This window comes from Chiloscyllium plagiosum, chromosome 7, assembly GCF_004010195.1.
Source record: "Chiloscyllium plagiosum isolate BGI_BamShark_2017 chromosome 7, ASM401019v2, whole genome shotgun sequence".
NCBI classification, from domain to species: domain Eukaryota; kingdom Metazoa; phylum Chordata; class Chondrichthyes; order Orectolobiformes; family Hemiscylliidae; genus Chiloscyllium; species Chiloscyllium plagiosum.
In genome coordinates this window covers 44,912,454-44,937,547 of record NC_057716.1, presented here as the reverse complement: position 1 = coordinate 44,937,547, position 25,094 = coordinate 44,912,454, and the positions used below count along the sequence as shown (strand labels likewise).

Below are 25,094 nucleotides of genomic sequence, written 5' to 3'. Positions count from 1 at the left end.
GTGGTCAGATGCAGTTTAATGTGGATAAATGTGTGGTTATCCACTTTGGTGGCAAGAACAGGAAGGCAGATTACTACCGAAATGGAATCAATATAGGTAAAGGGGCAGTACAAAGAGGTCTGGGTGTTCTTGTACACCAGTCAATGAAGGTAAGCATGCAGGTACAGCAGGTAGTGAAGAACGTTAATAGCATGCTGGCCTTCATAACAAGAGGGATTGAGTATAGAAGCAAAGAGGTTCTTCTGCAGCTGTACAGGGCCCTGGTGAGACCACACCTGGAGTATTGTGTGCAGTTCTGGTCTCCAAATTTGAGGAAAGACATTCTGGCTTTTGAGGGAGTGCAGCGTAGGCTCATGAGGTCAATTCCTGGAATGGCAGGACTACCTTACACTGAAAGACTGGAGCGACTGGGCATGTATACCCTTGAGTTTAGAAGACTGAGAGGGGATCTGGTTGGGACATATAAGATTATTAAAGGGCACTTGAGGCAGGAAACATGTTTCCACTGATGGGTGAGTGCCGAACCAGAGGACACAGCTTAAAAATACGGGGTAGACCATTTAGGACAGAGATGAGGAGAAACTTCTTCACCCAGAGAGTGGTGACTGTGTGGAATGCTCTGCCCCAGAAGGCAGTGGAGGCCCAGTCTCTGGATTCATTTAAGAAAGAGTTGGATAGTGCTCTCGAGGATAGTGGAATCAAGGGTTATGGAGATAAGGCAGGAACAGGATACTGATTAAGGATGATCAGCCATAATCATATTGAATGGTGGTGCAGGCTCGAAGGGCAGAATGGCCTACTCCTGCACCTATTGTCTATTGCCTGTTATCCTGGATATTTCTTGCTAATGTACTTATTCCAACTCATTCTCATGAAGTTACTTCACCACCTCTTGTTCTTGCCTCTCCTTTCGATAAACCATGTATCCTTGCAAATATAGTAATTTCCTGCCTCAATAATAGCCCGTGCAAATTATTTCTTAAATGCCTACACTATTTTTGAATTATCATCTTAAAAGATGTGACTGTGCTTTCCTCTTATGAGTCCTACCTCATTTCAGTCACTTCCTGCCTTAGTGATACACTTGGCTGTTCAGAATTAGTTCTTAGCTAATTATTTTATTTTCTCACACTTTTGACATATTCCCACCCATAGCAGATTTAAGGGGAGAATAACCTTTTTCCTATTCTTCCCAAGTACTGATTCCTCATTGCTGTCTGGTTTTATAACCGTTGCTTATTTTCTGAGGCCTCTCCCGAGCAGCCACAATTGCCATGCTAACCACCAATGTTTAACACTTATTTCCACTGTTTCTTAAACTCTGTCTGCAAATCATTGTTGACTGAGTTTTTACTGCTTTTATTTCTTGTCTTTATCCAAAAATGTCCTGAAATTATGCATACATATCTCTGAAATATTTAACTTTGACGTGATTTTTTAAGTTGTCTTGTAGGATGTGATTATTGATCAAGCCAAAGGGATCAGTGTTGGGCCCTCAGTTATTTACAGTCCAAATAAATGGCTTGGATGAAGGGAACAAGTCTATTTTTGCTAAGTTCACTGATGATTTAAAAAACAGGTAGGGAAATAAGTTATGAACAGGACATAAGTGAGCTTGCAAAAGGATACAGATATGTGAGTTGACAAAAAGTTGGCAAAGGAATATAGTGTGGATAAATGTGAACTTGTCCACTTTGACAAGAAGTATAGAGAAGAAACATACAATTTAATTAAGAAATTGTAGAGCTCTTGGGTACAGAGGGATATGGGTGACCTGATGCATGAGTAAAAGATTAGTATGCAGGGACAGCAAGTGATCAGGAAGACAAATAGAATGTTGTTGTTCATTACAAGGGAAATGGAATACTAAAGGATGGATGTTTTGCCACCGTTTAGTCAGACATTGCTGAGACCTAATCTCGAGGATTTTGTACAATTTTAGTCTCCTTACTACATAATGGACATAAATGACTTAGAAGCAGTTCTGACAATAGCTATTGTGAACAATGTGCATAGGTAACAGCTTTAAATGAAGGTATACCATTTTTGTTTATTTTGCATGTCAACAATGGATTTCATGGCGAAAACACATAGAGTTATGGAACATCAAGCAAAATCCTGAAGTTTATTTCACTGAAAATGAATTTAACTTATTCAGTCTCGATGTAGCACTGACCTTGGTTGCTTAACTTTGGGACCATTTTTCTCATTTTTTAAGTTGTTAGCCTTTTGGGGGCCTTGTTTAGTACTTCAGTGCTGCTCATCAACTTTTCTGAATATTATAAATAAGACTGTATACAAAGGTATAGAATAATACTCCACAGACTCTATTTAAAAATTGACTTCCAATCCTGCACTTATTCATAATTAATTGCACCAAACTGCTGGCAGTAGTGTTTACACTTCCCCTTTAGACAAGTGAAAATACATTGCTGATGTTTGTTTCCACTGATGATATCTGGACAGCTACCCTTGATTATCTTTATAAATTAGATTAGAAATACAAGGGAAATAGAAGGAAACTGGAATCCTTCAAACTAATTTGTGATCTCCCAGTAGTGGGCTTTTCCACTGTCTCAGTGATCAGCTGAAATACATGGATTTACAAGGGTGAACTTGTATTCATTACTGATGTCATCCTCGAAAAATTGCTAACACCATTAGTTTTGTAAACAAGTGAATGAATGTAACAAAATGTACATTCTTGCAGTGCAAAGTGATTCTAAAAACGTAAAGTAGATTTGAAAATAGCAAACAAACAATAGATAAATGTCAGGTGCTGCATTTTGGGAAAGCAAATCTTAGCAGGACTTGTGCACTTAATAGTAAGGTCCTAAGGAATGTTGCTGAATGAAGAGACCTTGGAGTGCAGGTTCATAGCTCCTTGAAAGCAGCGACGCAGATAGATGGGATAGTGAGGAAGGCGTTTGGTATGCTTTCCTTTATAGATCAGAGTATTGAGTACAGGAGTTGGAAGATTGTGTTGCGACATTGGTTAGGCCACTATTGGAATATTGCGTGCAATTCTGCACTCCTTACTATCTGAAGGATGTTGTGAAACTTGAAAGGGTTCAGGAAAGATTTACAAGGATGTTGCCATCGTTGGAGGATTTGAGCTATAGAGAGAGGTTTATTAGGTTGGTGCTGTTTTCCCTGGAGCTTCGGAGGCTGAGGAGTGACCTTATAGAGGTTTATAAAATTATGAGGGGCATGGATAGGGTAAATAGACAAAGTCTTTTCCCTGGGGTGGGGGAGCCAGAACTAGACGTCATAGGTTTAGGGTGAGAGGGAAAAGATATAAAAGAGACCTAAGGGGCAACTTTTCACGTAGAGTGGTACGTGTATGGAATCAGCTGCCAGAGGGAGTGGTGGAGGCTGGTACAATTGCAGCATTTAAGAGGCATTTAGATGGGTATATGAATAGGAAGGGTTTGGAGGGATGTGGGCCGGGTGCTGGCTGGTGGGACTAGATTGGGTTAGGATATCTGGTTGACCTGGACAAGTTGGACTGAAGTGTCTGTTTCCATGCTGTATGTCTCTATGACTCTATAATAAAGTGAAGTACCACATTTTTCTGCTGGGGTATATATTTATGTTAGCATATGATTTGCAATTGAGCCTATTAGCTTTTTCTTTGTTCTCATGACATTTCAACGTTTTAATCTATGCAAGCCTTTTTGGCAATTGTTTCCATTTCCTTTATAAAGTTACTGTAATAACTAAAGTAATCTTATTTTACACAGGCAAGGCTCCCTTTATACATGTTGGTAATCATGTTGTATCAGAACTTGGTCCCATAGTACAGTTTGCAAAAGCCAAGGTAAGAAAAATGACTGCTACTTGCATTATTTTACCTATAAATACGACTTCATGTGTCAATGTTTTGGCATGTGCAGTTTTAGCATCTATCTTTAAAAAAAAGTATTTATTGCCATTTTTAATTAAGTACTTTTTCGTTATTCTTCCATACGTAATATTGTCCAAAACTATTATAATGTCCATGATAATTAGTCATGGGTAATTTCTGGCATTTCAAATCCTCTAAATCTATGAATAATTTAACATTGGAGTTTAAGTTAAAAGGATAAATGATTTGGATGCAAGCATAAAAGGTATAGTTAGTAAGTTTGCAGATGACACCAAAATTGGAGGTGCTGTGGACATTGAAGAAAGTTACCTCAGATTACAACGGGATCTTGATCAGATAGGCCAATGGGCTGAGAAGTGGCAGGTGGAATTTAATTTAGATAAATGCGAGGTGCTGCATTTTGGGAAAGCAAATCTTAGCAGGACTTATACACTTAATGATAAGGGTCCTAGGGAGTGTTGCTGAACAAAGAGACCTTGGAGTGCAGGTTCAGATCTCCTTAAAAGTAGAGTTGCAGGTAGATAAGATAGTGAAAAAGGCGTTTGGTATGTTTTCCTTTATTGGTCAGGGTATTGAGTACAGGAGTTGGGAGGTCATGTTAGGCTGTACAGGACACTGGTTAGGCCACTTTTGGAATATTGCGTGCAATTCTGGTCGTCTTTCTATCGGAACAGAACTAGAGGGCATAGGTTTAGGGTGAGAGGGGAAAGATATAAAAGGGACCTAAGGGGCAACTTTCACGCAGAGGGTGGTAGTGTATGGAATGAGCTGCCAGAGGAAGTGGTGGAGGCTGGTACAATTGCAACATTTAAAAGGCATCTGGATGGGTATATGAATAGGAAGGGTTTGGAGGGATATGGGCCGGGTTCTGGTAGGTGGGACTAGGTTGAGTTGGAATACCTGGTCGGCATGGATGAGTTGGACCGAAGGGTCTGTTTCCATGCTGTACATCTCTATGATAACTTTGTGAAAATAAATTGTTTTTTAGTAAAATAATTAGAATATGCAATCTACAAATATTAAAACAATTTTGACTCACTTTTTCACAACACCTGTATTGGTGATGTGTTTAATTGAAAGGAAATAAGTGCAATTCTACTATTGGTGATTATGGCTTGACTTATGAGTTTACCCACTGTTGAATATTATGACTCTTTAGGGTCACTCGCTAAGTGACGGACTAGATGAAATTCAAAAAGCTGAGATGAAAGCTTATACAGAATTGGTGAATAATATGCTGTTGACAGCAGAGGTAAGTTAGCTCAAAGAATTATAACCTTATCTTTTGTTCCCTTAATACTGAAAACCAATAACTAACACCACAATTGTTATTTTCTGTTCCTTTGATTAATGATTGCAGCTAAAGTTGTCACGTTTAATATATTTTTGCAATTTACTACAGTGTGACTAATTCTTGACTAACTTTTGATAATATGCTTTACCTTACAGCTTTACGTTCAGTGGTGTGATGATAGTACATCAGCAAAGGTGAGAAACTGTCAGCATTCACAACAATTTAACAAAATAAGCTTATAACTTGTGTAAGCATCAACATTGTTAACTTGAGCACTACAGAAACTATTGCATATTTTTCTTCCATTTCAGAAGCATTGCATTCTCAAACATTTTAAAACAGAATAACTTTATAAATATTCTGATTATCATTATCATGGGTCTGAAGTTGCAGGCCAAATTGGGCAAAGAAAGTAGATTTCCTTCCCTGACAGACTCAAGAGAACCAGGGAATTTGAAGACATTCCAATAGTTTAATGATCAATATTGATGAGACTAGCATTTTTTCTCAAGTTTATTTATGAATTAATGGAATTAAAATTCCTCCATCTGCAATGAACTTTACAAAGCTTGTTTTCTTGACCAGGCAAAAAATTAGTCAGCATCTTGCCAATTTAAATCCAGCTGTGCCACGATAATTATACCTGTAGGTTTGACATCTGTGGTTCATCCTTTGGATGTATGCCTAAGCGAGCCATTCAATGGTAATGTTCATGCCAAATAGAATAGATGAACAGTTGATAGGAAGCTTTCACATAGATTACAAAATGTGAGCTGTCCTGCTTGATTTTTGGTGAGGTTTAATTATCAAAATCATTGGATCCTATTGGTGCATCTAGTGCCATCAGATTGTTCAAAAATTCAAAATGTCTAATTAATTGGGTGGAAGGTGATTCTGAAAACAAAATCATTGTGCGCAATCCAAAGTGGGAACTTTATGGTGTTCTTATAGCTGAAGGGACAAAATGAATTTAATGAACCTTTGTATGAGATGCAGAAGACAGCAAATTTTATGTATTTTAAAGCATTTTGATGTGGTTAGAGGTATCTTTGCACAGTTTATTCATTCAATTAATCATGCCTAATTAATTTGATATGAATTATCAATGTTTTAAACATTTCAAAATGGCGGCCATCCAAGCTCACATTAGCACTTCACATTTTATACATTATGTATAAATCAACCACTGCTTTTTGAAAGATTCTGATGACTTCAAAGGTCAATGTATACACCACAATCTGGGGTTATGTTAGTTTTAATGAGAAATTTGTAAGTCTTTACTTATATAATCACTATTATGTTTGTACCCCAATACAAAAATTTCATTTATATAATTTATGCTTGAAAGAAACTGATGAGTGAATATGAATATAGAATTTATACCGCAATATCATGTTTTTTTAAAAAATGAGACTTGAACAAGCTAGGGATGAAAGAGTCAGAATTATCAAATCGTGGGATCCTATTGGTGCATCTAGTGCCATCAGATAATTCAAAATATCTAATTAAGTGGGTGGAGGGATGATTCTGAAAACAAAATCTCCGTATGCGATCCAGGTTTATCTGGTACTAGTACATTTATAGATTTTAAGACTTTTATGGTTTTGGATGATTTTACTACTACTTTTAAGTGGTCTATCACACCAACTAAAGGATCAACTGTATAGTTCTTGATATTTTGTATATTGTGTAACATTAAAGACCCTTAATGGACCTTTTGATGGTTTCAGATAACTCGTTCGAGGTATGGTTCACCATATCCTTGGCCTTTAAACCATATATTAGCCTATCAGAAACAATGGGAAATAAGGCGCAAGATGAAGGCAATTGGATGGGGTGGAAAATCTCTAAAGCAGGTTAGTCCCTGTGTTGCCATTGTTATATTTATTAGTTGTTTTCTAACTCAGTGCCGATAATACAAAAGTTTGTATTGCATGAAAGTATTTACTATTTTTAAAATAAATTATTTTTGAGATAGAATTGATTTTTTGGATTCAAACTGGAATTCAAATGCTGGAGTTTCTTCCCTAAAAGTTCGTCATTATGTATGTTCTATCTTCAGGCCAGCAAGTTGTGGTCTTATATATATGTTGCATGATAGAATCTTGCAAAACTTTCAGCAAACACATGCACTGTTATTATTTGAGAAATTTAAAGTTCAGATGGGTTGATCTTGCTGCCTTAGGTACTTTGAAAATGTCTCTGACCCTAAGTCCAGGCTTGGAAAATTTAGCCAGTTATGTGAGACTTAATCGGAAACTTATTGACAAGTACAACATAGTTTAGTCTCTAGCATGACTCTGAAATTAACCAGAGTAACAGAACTGAGCATAATACCCGATATTACCCCTAAATCATCACAGCTCTTTCCCAAAACCTGTGTCCACTACCCCTTCAATCTAAACATTCTGACTGGAAGACTTTTCCAAGTACCCATGTACATTCTCGCCTGAGTCGTTCTTTCGCCACTACTACAGCCACATGCACACAGACAAACTCACCTGTTAGAAGATTTGTAAACCTTGCCTACTACCCCAGCTGAAAATGCCAATTTGATCAGGAGCAGACAACTTCCTGTGCAATTGCTATCAAACAGAAGATTTCCATTTTCTGTTCATCCTTTAAGACCCATCTCTTTGATCAAATATTGGCCACCTCTCTTAGTACCTCTTCTATGGCTTAATGCACCTTTTCACTGATTTTACTTCTGCTCGGGGACATTTTCATTAAAGTGAAGAATCCGTTAAATACAAGTTGTTGCCCATGCATCTGCAAATACCAGTTATCAAAATGATCAAATTAGCCACATCTGAGACCTGCATGAAGCTATTGTTATAAATTCACTTGTATATTGTGACTATTAATTCCCAAATGGTATGTTATATTCAGTTAAAATTCAATTGAGTGTCAATTGGCACCAACGAACTTGATACCATCCAAGTAAATGACAATATCTTGACAAACAAAAATACACTTAACCAAATTGGATGCCACAATTTTAAATTCACTCATGCTTTTCGACTTTATAAAGTGTGTAGCAATAAACTGCTCCTACACTTTGATTAAACACCATTGCCTGTAGCTCTGGCAGCTAATCTACTGTGAAGCTGTTTATTGCCTTGCACACTCCTTCTGACAATTTATTACTTAAAGCTGTAACATGATTCGCACAATATTAGTCATCACCGTATAGTTTCAACACAACATCCTCTAACTTGTACTCTATTGATTTAACAATTACTTAAACAGTTTTTTCATTTGTTAATTGTTGCTGAACAATGAGAAATATTTTCAACATTATCTAGGTCAATGAGTTCATTACCATTTGTGGAGAGAAAGTCGTCATTTTTTAAATGTTTAATGATATATTTAACCATATTAACTTTAATCTGTGTTCTTTTTATTAATTTTATTCATTCATGTGATGTGAATGTTGCTTGGACAGCCAACATTTATTGCTCATCTTTAATTGCCCTTGGGAATGTGGTGATGAGCTGGCTTCTTGAACTGCTGCAGTCCTTGTGGATTCCATTTGAATTTTATCTGATTAATTTTCTGTTCATTCGAATTTGGATGACTCTGCTGACACCCATTCCATTTTAATATTGCAGTTTGAGTTCCTTTTATATAATTTGTGAATCAGAAATGTTCGCATACGAAGAGGGTCATCGGTAGAGATTGAGGATGACGGAGTGGTCACACATAGAAAGATGCCATCATGAAAGTTTGTGATACATCACTGAGACTGTTTAGCAGCACTGATAGAACAGGAGGTTGTATTGATGACAGGCATATTTACAGCTGCTCTCAACCCTTGGTTTAGTCTTTGCTGGTGGTAGCATGGTCACCTCTGGATCAGAAGGTCATGAATTCAAATCCTGCTCCATGACATGAGTACATAATGCAATATGAAGCTTCAATGCATACGCCATAAATACTGTTTTTAGTGTGCAATGTTAAATAAAGGCCTTTTCTCCCCACTTGAGAGAAAGTTAGATAAATTAAGAGCAGGAGAGCTTTCTCTGAGTCTTGGTAAATATTTATCTCTCCAAAAATATTTCTAAAACCGATTATTTGATTATTCTCTTATCTGTGGAATCTTACATTGTTTAATTTGGCTTCTGTGTTTCTGGCGCCAGCAAGGTAGGCAGTGTTCAGGCTCCTGGGCCTGTCCACTCCAGGCAGCTGTTTCCGCCCATTTATCCTTACCCTTTTCATCATCTTTGGTTTTAATTTTCTTCTTCATCTTCCTTTTGGCGATGGCGAAGAATGTGACATTGTGGAGGAGAGCAACCAGAGCAGGCAAGGCAGTGACCTGGCCAGGCTTCGGCAAGACAACATTCGAAGCAGCGGTGATGTGGTATGTCCGGAGTGGGAACTCCAGGTGGCAGCTTCAGCAGAGCCAAGGACGCCTGGTTGTGATAAACCTGCAGCAGGGATTCTAGGTGTCATCGAGGTGGTAGTGGTGCCAGGGACTCCTGGTTGCAGTAGGCCTGGAGAGGATCTTCTGGTTATCAGCGTGGTGGTGCTGGCAGCTTGTGATTGTGGTAGGCTTGGAGCCAGGGCCCTGTGATTGTGGGGCCGGTGCTGGTCCAGCATAAGACCCGGCCTCAGCGACCCATCTGCAAAGTGGGCCCAGCAACAAAGTGATAGTGCCTGAAGAATGACACTGCTGGTGGGTCCAGTGCAGGTGTTGTTGGTCAGCTGGTTCAGGACACAGGACTTGTGGTCGAGGCAGTGGAATAAAGAGGACTTTCTTCCATCTTTATTTTTTATTCTTCGTAAAATATTCAAATAGCCCTAGATTTTGGTAACAGTTGAAGCGTTTCACTATATTTCATTGTGTTGTTCATTGTAGAGTACAAGTGACAAATAATCATTCATAATTCCTTATTTACAGGCTATGTTTCAAAACTACTTCAGTGCCTGTAATGGACTTGGAATGTTCATGGATTGTAAACTGTCGCCATGTACACGTTAATTCTTTGAAATAAATTATTTGTGTATAAGCTGGTCAACATCCACAGTAGACCTCTGAGAGATTCGTTCTTAACATATTGGCTTTTCTGAAAAACCAATTGCAAAATTATGAGCCATTGCATATAAAGATTATCTTGACCTGTACTGTACATTTCATTTCTGATCTTTTGATCATTGCTGTCAAAGAAATGTGCAGCAAAGTCCCCTGAAAAGCTCTGAGTGGGTTAGAGTTGGGGGAGAGGACATTTCCATTTATTATAGCACTAGTTGGCATATTCTGGAAAGTATTTAATGATCCAGTTTTCTTAACTAATGTAGGTGGGTGAGTTGAGTAGGATTTGGGGTGATGACTGTTCCACGTTTATAAACTCCCTGTTCGTGTTGTCAAGTTGGTGTTTGTAAAATGCTCGGGAAAAGCATTACATGGCCCCTTTAAAAGATGGTGTTTTTTTCCCTCTGCTTAGAGATTAGATTTAATAATGGATGTTTGAACAGCAACTTTAAAGTTTGCAGATGCACAGAATACCCAAATTGAAAAATTTTGTATCAAAGGCCAAGCAGCAGTTTTTATCAAGACAACAGGTTTTAAATTAAGCCAATTAATTTACATCAGGTCCTTAACTACCAAAAACCTATTAAATTTAAATCTGATGGCTTTGACAACATGGGACCAATCCTATTCTAAGACGTTGATATATTGTCTTGGGTGTAAAAGAAGGAGGTAGTTGGACAGAGCCCCAGAGCTAACTGCCATCTGCTAATAGCTATCAGCTCTTAGAGAAAGCACCATCTATTTATTACGATACTGCAGCACACCATCTAAATTCCTGACCAAAGAATCTACAGAGAAAACATTCCTAACAGAAGGATCAGTAGAAAAGACACACAAAGTTCCAGAAGATGGAGCCTGGCTATAATTTTTGAGACTAAATTCTATTTTTTTTTATGTGAGTGGGACTGGTATTTATTAGAACAGCATACCATTTGAATCTTATGTTGTTTGGGAATAGGAGAAGGGATTTGTTTGGTTTGTTAATAGTTTTGTTAATTTGTTCACTGTTAAAGTTAGATAAATAAATTGCTAATTGTAAAATGAGTGTCAGGGGTTTGTTTTATTTAGCCACTAGAAGTTGCTGAAAAGCGGGTTACACCCCTTCTCTCACTCCTTTTAACAGATTATAGGGTGAGGTGCTCCTCTTTGGGTATTTTGGTTTAAGTTCGGGGGGAGGCGCAGTCAACCTCTGCTTTATAACACAGACATCTTAAACATCAGGTTATGACAATTAAGGTTCTACTCTTCTTCAACTCTGGCGTTTTGCATCGAAATCTCTACAGTTGTCTTCACCCTCAGCAGCCTCCCTCACTTTCACTCACTCTGTTTGTTCTCTCTCATGAATAAATGGGAATTATTGGATTTAAATTTAAATTTCTTCAAAACATGAGTGGTAGATGGATCATAGATCACAGTCTCTGATATTTCTGAAAGTTAGTTTTTCAAATTGTTGAAGGGCTAACACAAACCTCAATGCTTTCCTTTCAACTGAGGAGTGCTTTTGGTGACTAGGATTAAGCTTGCTTAAAAATGTGATTATCTGGACACTATAATAACATAATTCCTGTATCTTTAATAATGTTAGTCCCACATCTTAAATGTGATCAGGCTTGGATCAGGCTTCTGGATCTACTATTCTTTAACTTTGGAGTTCTGTACTGCAAGCTATCTCCTGTGCTCTCTTACTGGCTTGCTTGCATGTTTTGTCTGCTTGGCTATCCCAGAAGTCTAACTCATTCTGAACAGGGTCCTTTATTATCAATAGTTTAATTCTTTTAGGCAACACACCATTTCAACTAAATTCTGCTGAAAGATATTGCCTGTAGCCTTGTTGTTCTAAACTGAAAATTGAATAGCCTAACATCTATTGTTTGAAAAGTATTAGAACTAATTATTGAGAAAGTAATAACAGAAAATTTGGAAATCGATAATCGAACCAAGCAGAGTCAATATGGCTTTATGAGAAGGAGATCGTGTCAGGCTAATTTTATTTTAAGAATTTTTCGAGCAAGTCTCAACCAAAGCAAATGGAGAGTCACCAGTAGATATGCTGTATTTGGACTTTATGAAGGTGTTTGATAAAGTACTTCACAAAAGGTTAAGTCACAAAATAAAAGCCCATGGTGTTAGAGGTAGAACATTGGCATGGATAGAGAATTGGATCATATGCAGGAAACAGAAAGTGGTTATAAGGGTTTCTTTTTGAGGATGGTGACACATGACCAGTGGGGGATCACCGGGATCATTTTGTGACTGCAACTGTTTACAATGTATGTTAATGACTTCGAGGAAGCAAGTGAATGTTCTGGAGCCAAATTTGCGGACAAGACAGAAACAGGCAGGTTATGAGAGGGATACCAACAGTTTATACAAGACATTGATTGATTAGGTAAGTGCAGAAAAAAGCTGGCAAATGGAGTATAATGTGGGAAAATGCAAAGTTGTTCATTTTGAAAGAGAGAACAAAAGAACAGAACATTATTTAAATGGAGAAAATGTGCAGAAAGCTGCAACACAAAAGGACTTTGGGTATACTTGTACACAAAACACTGAAAGCTTGCACACAAGTGTGACAGGCAATCAGGAAGACTAATGGAATGTTGGCCCTTATTTCAAGAAATTGGCATCTAAGTAGGGAAGTCTAATTATAACTGGACAACTTCTTTTTTACTTTTTGCTTTTTTTTGTTTTAGTTTTAATGTTTTTTTAAAAAGTTTTTTCCTGCTAGTTTATTTTCTGGTGAGAGGCAGCAGCAGTGGCAGTATCAGGTTTGTTGCATCAGGTAGTCAGCTAGATATCCATTGCAAGGCAGTGATAGAGGGCCCAATCTGGGATTCTCAATGAGTTCCTGATGCCCCTCACATGGACCAAAGGTGAGACCAAGGATTGGCACACAGACCAAGGGTAAAGCCAAAGGCCCTGTGTGGGTAGTGCCTGGATCAGGACTTTGATGGTCTGAGATCCTAGGAGTGAGATGAACGTGACAGTGGAGGTTCCCCTGATGCCTGCAGCGATAATGAGAGCAAGGAGATCGAGCTAGTGCGAGAAGGCATGCCAAAGACAAGGAGATCAAATCCTTGTAGGAAGTGCAGAAATCAGCATAGCTGAGCACTTAAGAAAGATTACAGTGGTTGAACGTTTAGCTTTATTTCTTTTTTCTTTGATTTAATATTACAAAGGACTCCAGTGTTAACTTTTAACTTTGTTTCTTATTTCTTTCTACCTTGTTCTTAAACTTTTGTACCAAGGTACTTGTACCTAAGATGACGCCATATGTGGCGACATTGAAAACTTTTCACTGTAATTTTGTACTTGAGTACATGTGACAATGTCTAAATAACCACATCTGGAGTACTGTGAACAGTTTTGGTAAATGCTGTGAACTGATATACTTGGACAATTTTCCATATTGTCAGGTAGATGAGCGTTTTCTAGTTGTACTGCAATAGCTTGGACAGTGAAGTGGCTAGTCCTGGAGCACAATCTTCAAGATTGCTGGACTGTTGTTAGGGCCCAGAGCCTACTGTGTCTTGTTTGTGATGTCTTAAAATGAATTAAATTGATTGAAGGTTGGCGTCTATGATACTGGGGAATTGAGGAGATGGATCATCCATTCGGCACTTCTGGCAGAAGATAGAGCTCTTCTTGAATGTTCTGTTGTGCAGGGTCACTGGTGCCTGCCTATAAGGTACACCCACTAGTGACCTCTTAATATTTCTTATCTCTACCCAAACTGATTCTACGCCTTGATCTTTCAAGTTAAGGTCAACTCTTAACACTGAAGTAATTCTGTCTTTAATTAATAGAGCTATTTGCCACTTTTTCCTAGCTTCATGTGATTTCAAGATGTGAAACATGATTCAACAGTCAATCCCTGTCTTGGTCATGTTTCAACTGTCTTTATAATGCTTATCAGATCATACTTTTTTTCTTTGTGTGAAAGCAATTCATCACTTCTCTTACAAATGCTTTCTGAAATTAGATACAATTTTTAAAACATTTTTGCAAACTCTGGCCTTGCTTAATGGTGCCCTTTTATGTTTGCATATTCTGCTCTTTCATGTCATACTCTGGTAGTCATTACCCATTTCCTGCCCTGCTGTAATTGTTGTTTTCCTTAAATTTACTATATCTCCCCTAATTTGATATCCACCCCCCCCCCCCCAACTTTTTAAAGGCCTTACACTGCCCTACTGACATCATTCACCAGAACATTGATCCCATCATGCTTCCAATGTGGGACATTCCTAACAGTCTGAACCCAGTGCTCCAGGACCTGAACCTATTTCTCTCATGGCAATCTTTGAGCCACGTGTTCATGTCTCTAATCTTAGACACTTGGCACATAATTCCCAGGCTCTGATCCGCTCTTGTAATTGCAAAATCAATGTGGCTGGACTAGTTGAGTTTTAAATCATTAATAAACATATAGAGTGCTGATGATGGGAGTTTAAATGTTAGTAGTGATACTGAATGTGAAAGGGAGATGCTTGCATTTTCTTTTGTAGGAGATGGTCATTGCCCAGTACATGTGAGGCACTAACATTACTTGTTGCTTAGTAAACTCAAGCCTGAAGATTGTCCAGGTCTTGCTGCATACAGGCACTGATTGCTGAGAAATAACAAATGGAAATGAATGCTGGGCAATTATCGGTGAACGCCCGCATTGATTTGGACCTTGATTCGGAGGGAAGGTTGTTGAAAGCTGAAGGTGGTTGACATTAAGACACTATCCTGAAGATCTCCTGCAGTGATGTCAAGTAGTTGAGATGATTGACTTCCAACAACCACAACTACCTTAATTTGTCCTAGGTAAGATTTCAACCAGTGAAAAGTTATCTTCCAATTCAAACTGAATCCAGTTTTACTCAGGCTTCCACACTTGGTCAAATGCTGCCTTATTGTCAAGCGCAGTCACTCTTACCACAGTGTACTGCTGGTAAGAGGGGTGAATGCTTAGGGTGCTGCATGGACGCACCACCACCTATACAGTCCCCTCCAAGCTACACAGCATCCAGATTTGGAACTGTATCACTGTTACTTCATTGTTATTGGGTCAAAATCATGCAACTACATCCCTAACGCAACATGGATATCCTTACTCCTCAAGGACTGCAGCAGTTCAAGAACCACCTTCTCAATTGAAAATGAACAATGGATTTTGGCCCAGCAGCGACCCCAATTTCCATAAATGGATAAAGGGAAAAAAATTGCCTTTATATGATGGAAGCACTTACCACAAAATGGAAAAGTCTGCTGTGCCTGCCTCTTGTTTTCTTATTTTACTAAAGAGTTGATATCAACATTTTGCTCTGTAAATAGGAGTTCAAAACTCCCTTTTGGCTCGTAAAGTTGCCACCTGTCAGGTTAAGAATAGACTACTAATACTGTTCTAATAACAATTCTCAATTACAGAGCCATGAAATTAATGCCAGTGCCTTATTTTAATTTTGATGATTCGGTTTTTAAAATCAACAATTTTTAAAGCTTTTGAAGAACCGTCAAGACACAAGTTTACTGAACTTCTCTGATATTAAATTTTCAATGTAGAATCTGATGTAGGGTATTACCAACCACAAATTTAGCAGTTTTTGAAATCTAATTTCAAAGAATATTGTATTTATATGAAATGCTAGTGGTATATACAGTATTCAGTCAGGAATATTATCTGTCTTATATTTAGAGTTTTCAACCCAAAAGCGAGAAGACCTTTAGGCACTCAATGCCAAGCTTTACAAGTCTATCATTTGTACAAATTTTAACATTTTCCTTCTGATTGACTGCTAGGTGCTCGAAGATGTGGATCGATGCTGTCAAGCTCTCTCTCAAAGGCTGGGTACCCAACCCTATTTCTTTACCAAACAGTAAGTTGCATTGGAATGACTAAAGATATAATGTTAAGGAAAAGGTATGGTCTTTTTAGACGAGGGACATATTCACTTGATTGTTGTATTCTCGCTAGTTCCACATATTTAATACAAAAGAATTCTACCACCGTGTACTTCATTTCATCAACAGCGTTAAGAAACTTTGGCAAATGAAGCACTCAGAAGCCATGCATTTTGCTATTTGAAGTGCAGCATTCTATATGAGGGATGGCTTTTTTACGCACAATAGCTTCAGAGGACACAGACCTTTTTTTCTTCACTGAGAAATGAAGAGCAACTGTCAGTGATCAGAAGACATTATCCTACACACATTTTAAGTGTACTATTTTGGTATATTTAATTTATGTTCATTTGGGAAAAATGTAATTAATCTGTTAATGGCAGGTTTATTCATAAGGCTGATGTACCTGTATAATAAATTACAGTAATAAAAATTAAGATGGTCTGCGTCTGTGAAATCTATAGAGATTGGCCTAATTTAGTTAGGAAATGTCAACAGCTTTTTGGGGAACTGAAGTAGTATGTTAATATCCCTTGCAATGACCTTTTCTTAACCTCTTCCTTGCAACAGAATATTGCTACAGGCATCAATGTTGCCTTTGAAAATAATGATAAGCTAACCCTTTCATGTTTGTGCCATAGGCCAACAGAACTGGATGCATTGGTGTTTGGTCATCTGTTCACCATCCTTACAACTCAGCTGACCGATGATGCACTTTGTGAAAAAGTAAAAAATTATGAAAATCTCATCAAGTTTTGCAGAAGAATAGAGCAACAATACTTTGAAGAGCATGATCAGGAGAGTGTTTTGAGTTCAGTATCCAGGTGTTCAAGAGGTTCTTCCACAAAGTAATTAATAAAGAACAAAAGGAGGGAATGATTATTGAAATAATTAATATTATATCAAACTACATAAAAACTGAAGGCTGTTGAAAAAAAATGATTTCCAAGTTGTGTGTGATTAACACAGTTACAGTTCAATCTCCTGTAACATTTTTTCATGTAAGATTATTCAAAAATCTGCAGACTTTAATTATTAGCAAGATGACCCTGTGCTTTATTTTATATTTAATATAAATTTAATGACAATTTGATGGAATTGTGTTTGTGAAAAACCAATTAAAGAGTAATTGGGAAACTCTAAATGTCCTCTTTGATCACAGTGCTTTTAAATATGAGCAAACACAGTGACTCCTGATTATCCCCCACAAGCACAAAAGGGTACAATTTGCATTACACATTAGAGGATTATAACGTTAGCTGTTCTAGGCTCAACTGGTAATCTGCTCTCTTTGTGTTTTAACAAGTAAGTATTGAAAGAAGATCCTTGCTTTACAAGGTGATTAGTCCCCTTTTCATATTAACATTCATGGGCTTACTCCCTCCAGAAATGACTTGGAAAGAGGGTCAGCCCACTTGAAAGTAGCTTGCTTGTCCAAGTACAGGCAACAGAGTCCTCCCTATTAGCTGGTTTCTCTACATTTGGGCAAAAATTCCCTTTGAGAGGTTTGCTTTGCCTAGATATTTTCTGAGTAAGTATATAATACAAAATAGACATATATTTAATTTTAGTGAGATGTTTAAAATGTATCTTTATAATTAAATTTGCCTTCATACAGATTGATTGGTCTGGGCATACCTTGGCCTGCAGGTGTATCATTGATAAACTTAGGTTTATGCTGCACTTTTCATGATTTCTACACACTGAAACATACCAGGATTATTATATGCAGTTTTAGTCTCCTTACCTCAGGAAAGATATACCAGCAAAGGCTTACCAGACTGAATCCTGGCATTGCAGGTTAATCTCATAAATGAGAAGAGATTGGGTCAACTAGACCTATGCTGAAAAATGTGTTGCTGGAAAAGCACAGCCCGAAACGTCGATTCTCCTGCTTTTTGGATGCTGCCTGACCTGCTGCGCTTTTCCAGCAACACATTTTTCAGCTCTGATCTCCAGCATCTGCAGTCCTCACTTTCTCCTCAACTAGACCTATATTCACTGGCATTTAGAAGAATAACGGGGTGGGGGATCTCGCTGAAATGTGTAACATTCTGACATGGCTGGACAGATTTGATGCAGAAATGATGTTTCCCTTGGCAGGGAAATCCAGAGCAAGAAGACACTGTCTCAAGATACACAGTAGGCCATTCAGACCAAAATAAGAAATGTCTTCTCTCTGGGGGTGGTGAACTTGTGAAATGCTCTACCACTGAAAAAGTATATATTTAAGAATATACTTTAGAAAGAAATAGATTTCTGGAAGCTAAAAGGATATGGATAAAACATGTATGGTGTTTGAGGTGGAGGATCTGCAGTGATCAGTGTGAATGAAAGAGCAGGATTGATTGAATGAATGCCTACTCCAACCCCAATGCTTCTACATTTCTATTGCAGTGCTTTATAGTTAATTAAGTATTCACTGTTACAATATTGTAAAAATAGACAATTTACAAGTTGCAAAGTTCCACTACAATAATGTAATGAAGACCAATCTTTTTATATTGAGTGATAACCGTTGGCCCAGAATAATTCCTAACTTATCTTCAAAATAATGCCATAGGATCTTCTCATCTAAATAAGAGAGCAGAAAGGACCTCAGTTTCATGTCTCATCCAAGAAGTGGCATCTCTGATATTTAAGAGTGTGCTCAATCTTGATTCTAATGCTCAAGTCCTGAAGTGGAATTTGAACTATAACATTATAACTCTCCGATGAGAGGGCTGCCATCTTAGTTTAGATCAGATGTAATAAATATAGGACTGGAATAGGCCATTTATTCCCTGACCTATTCCCCAATTTGGTGAGATTATGGTTGACCTGCACCCTAAATATTGTTCCATATCCCTTAATACCTTTGGCTAACAAAGGTGTAGCATCAGTTGTCATTTGTGAAGAGAGTTTCAAACTTCTATCACTCTTTGCTTGAAGCGGTTTCCTAATTTTGTCACGATAAGTCTGACTCTAATTTTGAGGTATGTGCTTTAACCCTAGACTGACCAACTAATTGGGAATAGTTCTCCCAACCTATCCCCTCTCTGTTCCCTTTAACATCTTGTGTAAATCAGTTCAATTACCATTACCTTCTAAATTCCACAGACTATAAACCTAGTTTGTTTAATTACTCCTTATCACTTAAATGTTGGAGTCCAGGTATCATTCTAATATGTATTGCATTCTATCAAAGGCCAATACATTCTTCTCAAAAGAATATGCATTTTGAAGAGTTAACCAAATGAATACAATGAAAATTTGTCCACGAATATTTCCTCTAAGTGTAATGCCAAGATCTGTAACGCTAATTTGTGGGCGGCACGGTGGCACAGTGGTTAGCACTGCTGCCTCGCAGCGTTAACCAAATGAATACAATGAAAATTTGTCCACGAATATTTCCTCTAAGTGTAATGCCAAGATCTGTAACGCTAATTGCCAATTCACTAACGGTTCAATATTTTACTGCCGTTATGTCACTGACCATCATAGTGTCTACTTGTGCAGAATACAAAATAAATGCCAGCACAAATAAATGCATCAAGCATATAATTTCATATCATAATGTGAACTAATTACCTTTGTGGATTACTTTAGTGCCTGTCTTTTATGTTAATTTGCCTGCTCTAGTGCTTCCCAGTGCCTCCAGCATGATTGATGGAAAGCGGCTGACTTTCAACACTGAAGATTGGCTTTAGACAACATGCTTGAGAAATTCTGGGCAAAGAATTCCTGACTGCATAATTCATATTTCTTAGTATGGGCAGCTGTGGGCTGTCTAGCTGACTGGGAACTGTAAACCATCACCAACAGATGGAGTGGTGACAGTGACTAAACAACAGCTTCATGTTCTATAAAGTCACTGCCACTGCCTCTTATCACACCATATATAGATGCTGCCTCCATACCGTCCTCTAGATTACACATTTTGCCACTATCTGAGCTGGCAGTTATGAGTATGAAGTCAGCTGTTGCTGCTTTATCTTCTTCACTTCCACACTTTCCTCCACTCTCCAGATGTATTTCTCAAATATCTGAGTTCAGAAAGATTGTGTGGTGAAGAGGTGCATGCTTACACCATCTGCAGTTTGTAAATCAGAAGAGTGTACAGGATGAAGGGGAGGTAGGCAGAGAATTAGGTGTGAAAATATCATCACTTTGATGGCTTTGCCCATAACCTCAGTGCTAAGGGGTTAGGGCATTTGATCTGCCTCAAATGACGTACCACCTTGTCTTGCAAGAGTGAGGAAATGTTAGTGACTGTGGTACATTTTGTTTTGGTGTTGTGTGCAATGCTGTGGTTAAATATTTGTCAGTCTGTGAAAGCTGAGAGATTTGGGAATGCAGTTTGCAGTGGAGCTAAATATCTTGAGGGAGCCATGCGGTTGTCAGATGTGAGTCATGATCGAGAGAGACAGTTGTTTGGCGAGTGGGGATCTAGTTTTTGAGCAGTCTGATATTGGCACTGCAATTGGTAGGACATGACTTTTGAAGCTGTGCTTACTAACCTTGAGGTTATTGAAATTCTTATGGTGCTGTCTTGGTCTTGATAACTATACTTTCTGCACTCCCCAACATGTGACTGAGTGATGATTTGACCTTGAAGACACGGCGTTTATTCTCTCCCATCCAAGGTCTCCGCAAAAGAATCTCAAAATGTTAGTGCTGTCATGTTGCACCACTCTTCAGTGTTTTCCAGAAAAAATAAGCTCACCAGAGTCTTCCGTCAGCTGCAGTAGCCATATTGCAACTTCTCCTTAAGTGGTGCAGGCTAGCCTTAATTGGTGCTGGCTACTCACAATAACTAACAATGCTGAAATTGTTTAAAACAGTAGCATGCTGCCAGCATTGCAGTTAATGGGCATGGTTGAGGGAGCAATCAGATGTAGCCGCATAAGGTTCTGTCTTCACCTTGTATGTGTGTGTACTTTGATGTGAACCTTAACTTAAATTTACTGAAGGCTTCTTTAATGTTGTATTGCTTTTCTTGTTCAAAGAAATGATTGTGATGAAAAGCTAAGATCTGTGGCATATTTTATGCATGTATAGATGGATTTATTGTATTATTTGTTTTGTGCAATCTTAATATTGCATGGTAGCATAACACATTTGGGTATGTTTAATGAGTTGTATAGATTTTCTTTACAAAATATCAGGCTCTGCTTCAATGTAGAGCACTGTTATTCGAAAATTAAGCTAATCTTGCAACAATGATATCCCATTTCCTCTTAGTGCTAGACATTTCCACAAAATTGAAAATTTAATCTCAATTTTTTCAAAGCCTACAGAATATAGTAAACATCTAACTGTCCCAACAATCCATCTGTAAACCTGTATTTTGGAGACTTGCCTGTCTATTAAAATTGAATGCAGTCAGTGTAACGTTTGTCAATATCCGTTTGTTTCACTATATAACTCAGTAATTTCATTCTTAAATGTTAACATTTGCTGACATTTTGATGAGAAACTGTTTGCAGTGTAATTTGTACAGAACTAATACACAATAGAATTTTCTAAGTCTTTCTTTCTAACCATTTCATTTCTAAATTTGCAGATATTTGAATTACTAATAATGTGACTGGAATGTTTTGAATTGAGATTGCAAGTCCCCCATGGCAGTGTGATAGGTTTTGAATATTGGAAAGAAAGCTAAAAAAGAACAAGTGATGACATGTAAGTCAGGAGCAAAGAAGTGGGTGAACAAAAGTCTGTGTGGTTTGCAAACCTTATAAAAAAAATTTATACTAATTGAGTACAGAAGGTAGCTTTTATAAAATAATGGAAGTATTAATTCCAACCAAAATTTGCCTGATATGTGCTAAAATATATTTTGCTGTATCTTTTGCATTCTAGAATTGGAATAAACCTAATGTGAGCTGATCTTGCACATCACGCCAGGAAGTTTAAAGAAAGCAAAATAAGAAACACAGTTTAACCACAGTTCAAAAATCAAAAGTGAAATTAAATGCCAAATCCCACAATTTTATCAAAAACTTGAAGTGCTCAAATTGTTACAAAACACAGCATATTTTAAACTTTTTTGAAATATGCGGACTTTTCGATGCATTACAATTCATTACTCAAGCACTGAAATAGCTTGAAGAAGATGCATATCAAATACTAGGTGATATCCTTTTGTAGCTGTATGTTCATGACTAACTAGGCATAATTGATAATCGTAGTTATTGTTAGTGCAGCACTCCTCTGAATCATACAAAATTCTACTATTTTTCAGTGGATGTCAACCAGATATACAAACTGATTTTTGACCAAATGATTCAAATGTGCAGTTGGGAGAGGAAAGAAAAAGGATGTTCAAATGAAGGCTGCGAGTGATGTTCCTCTAATGATGCCTCTTAGGATCAGCTGGGATACTAGTGTGCGCTTCATTTCCTGCAGTTTTTTTACAAGCAAGACCACAGCTCCCATGGCACTCACAACAATTATCACCCACTTGTTCTGCAGGTTTTGTTTTTTACATCAGTCTAGTTGAGAAATTCACAGTATTAATCATGGCTGAAGTTGTTATTTATCACCTGCTGGGTGAGAAATAATAATTTTGACACTAGTGGGGCAGCAGGCCAGAGGTAAGGAATTAAGTAAAACATCTAAACACCAGCAAGGATCATTTCTCTGATTAATGATTCACTACAGAGAGAAACTGCTGCTCATTATCTGGTCTTACAAATCCAAACTGGGTTATGTGCTTGAAGAATTGTGTCCATTGCTACTTTCAGATAGTGACAGCAGCTTTCTATAAAAGTTAGATCTTTTTGAAAAGATAAATCCACAAATATAATGTATGGATACTAATAGTCCAGCAGACACATTGTTTTAGTTGGCCAGCAGCAGAAGATTTGTTCAAAAATCTATAAACCGAAATTACAGCAGAATGCCACCTCCTCACTGAATGTCAGAAGCCATCTTGCTGCGAATACTTCACCCACGCTGGAGCGCAGCTCCTAGAACTGATGAGGTGAAGAGTGCTGCACCACAGCTCTGAGCTGGTAATCACAGAACTGAAGAAACACATACATCATCTGCCACATAGGTTGGCGTTTAAAGTGAAAAAACCTTCAGATCATGTACAGTCTTGGACAAATGACAGCCCTGTGTACATTCATCCCTGTACAATTGCTCAGCATCCAACTGTAGGAAAAAGCTCAGTTCAGCTTTTTCTGCTGGCACAAGAGAGGCTGTTTATGTACTGTTAAAACAATACTGGAAAAGTGACATAAATAATTTGCAAATAGTTTGACAAATAGAGGGTATCACTCAAGTACTAATGTGCCAGATTAAGATATTCGCAGTACCACTATAGTTTGCAACAATTTGACAGAGCCCTTCAACTGAGTTAGTTGTAGATTTTATTTGTTTTTGGAGCTTCCCATACATTGTCCCTTGATAATGCAGTGCTAGTGGAATGAGATGATGCAGTGAGGAAATATGATGTTAACATGAATTTTCTTTCCATGATAAACCTCAGCTATTCATTAGAAAGGTGATAGCTTAAAAGCAAAATGCTCATTTCTACATAGGTGAAGGTTAAGATACATTCAATTACTGCTTAAACTTTTGACCGCAGTTGTCAACTAAAGGCGAACATTAACACAACAGAATCAAGAAGATATTAACAAAAAAAAACTTGCAGTTTTGGAATAACTCATTTTGTTTGTGTTTATTAATTCGTTTACTGGTGTACACAATAACATGACTCGCTAAAATATATTTATTGTTTTCTTTCTGCATCTCATAACAATATCAAAAATCATTTGACACCAGTTATAGTCCAACAGATTTATTTGAAACCACAAGCTTTTGGGGCCCCGCTCCTTCTAGCTACCTTAAGGAGGAGTGGGGCTCTAAAATCTTGCCGGTTCAAATAAACCTGTTGGAATATAACCCAGTGTCATATGAGTTTTGACTTTGTCCATTCCAGTCCAACACCGCTACCGCCACACCAGAGAATATGAGCGTTGACTTATTGGAATGAGTTATCAATTTCTTCATCAGACATAATTTATACTTAACTATAATGAATGATTACCAAAATTCTATAGACTCTAGAACAGTTCCTATGAATTGGATGGTAACTAATGTAACCCCATTATTTAATAAGGGAGACAGTGGACAAAAATAGCCAATTATAGATCAGTTAGCTTGTTAATAATAGTGGAAAAAATGCTAGAGTCAAATAAATATTTTGCATCAGTATTTACTGTGGAAAAGGATATGGAAGATATAGACTGTAGGGAAATAGATGGTGACATCTTGCAAAATGTCCAGATTACAGAGGAGGAAGTGCTGGATGTTTTGTAATGGTTAAAGGTGGATATCTCCCCAGGGCCTGATCAGGTGTACCCGCAAACTTTGTGGGAAGCTAGAGAAGTGATTGCTGGGCCTCTTGCTGAGATACTTGTATCATCGATAGTCACAGGTGAGGTGCCAGAAGACTGGAGGTTGGCAAACGTGGTGCCACTGTTTAAGAAGGGCGGTAAAGACAAGCTAGGGAACTATAGACTGGTGAGCCTGACCTCGGTGGTGGGCAAATTGTTGGAGGGAATCCTGAGGGACAGGATGTACGTTTATTTGGAAAGGCAAGGACTGATTCGGGATAGTCAACATGGCTTTGTGCGTGGGAAATCATGTCTCACAAACTTGATTGAGTTCTTTGAAGAAGTAAGAAAGAGGATTGATGAGGGCAGAGTAGTAGATGTGATCTATATGGACTTCAGTAAGGCATTCGACAAGGTTCCCCATGGGAGACTGATTAGCAAGGTTAGATCTCATGGGTTAAAGGGAGAACTAGCCATTTGGATACAGAACTGGCTCAAAGGTAGAAGACAGAGGGTGATGGTGGAGGGTTGTTTTTCAGACTGGAGGCCTGTGACCAGTGGAGTGCCACAAGGATCGGTGCTGGGTCCTCTACTTTTTGTCATTTACATAAATGATTTGGATGCAAGCATAAGAGGTACAGTTAGTAAGTTTACAGATGACAACAAAATTGGAGGTGTAGTGGA

General features: G+C 37.9%; 1 protein-coding gene across 1 annotated transcript in view; it reads left to right on the top strand.

Moving 5' to 3' along the window:
* Positions 1-17,227, top strand: part of mtx2 (metaxin 2) — a 102,635-nt gene extending 85,408 nt beyond the window's left edge. Inside the window, exons 5-10 of the mRNA XM_043693536.1 lie at positions 3,744-3,820; positions 5,028-5,120; positions 5,318-5,356; positions 6,893-7,018; positions 15,982-16,058; positions 16,725-17,227. Of these exons, the coding sequence (XP_043549471.1) occupies positions 3,744-3,820; positions 5,028-5,120; positions 5,318-5,356; positions 6,893-7,018; positions 15,982-16,058; positions 16,725-16,935 (623 nt within the window). The 3' untranslated portion in view covers positions 16,936-17,227. The remainder of the gene's footprint in view (positions 1-3,743; positions 3,821-5,027; positions 5,121-5,317; positions 5,357-6,892; positions 7,019-15,981; positions 16,059-16,724) is intronic.
* The last annotated feature ends 7,867 nt before the right edge of the window (positions 17,228-25,094 follow it).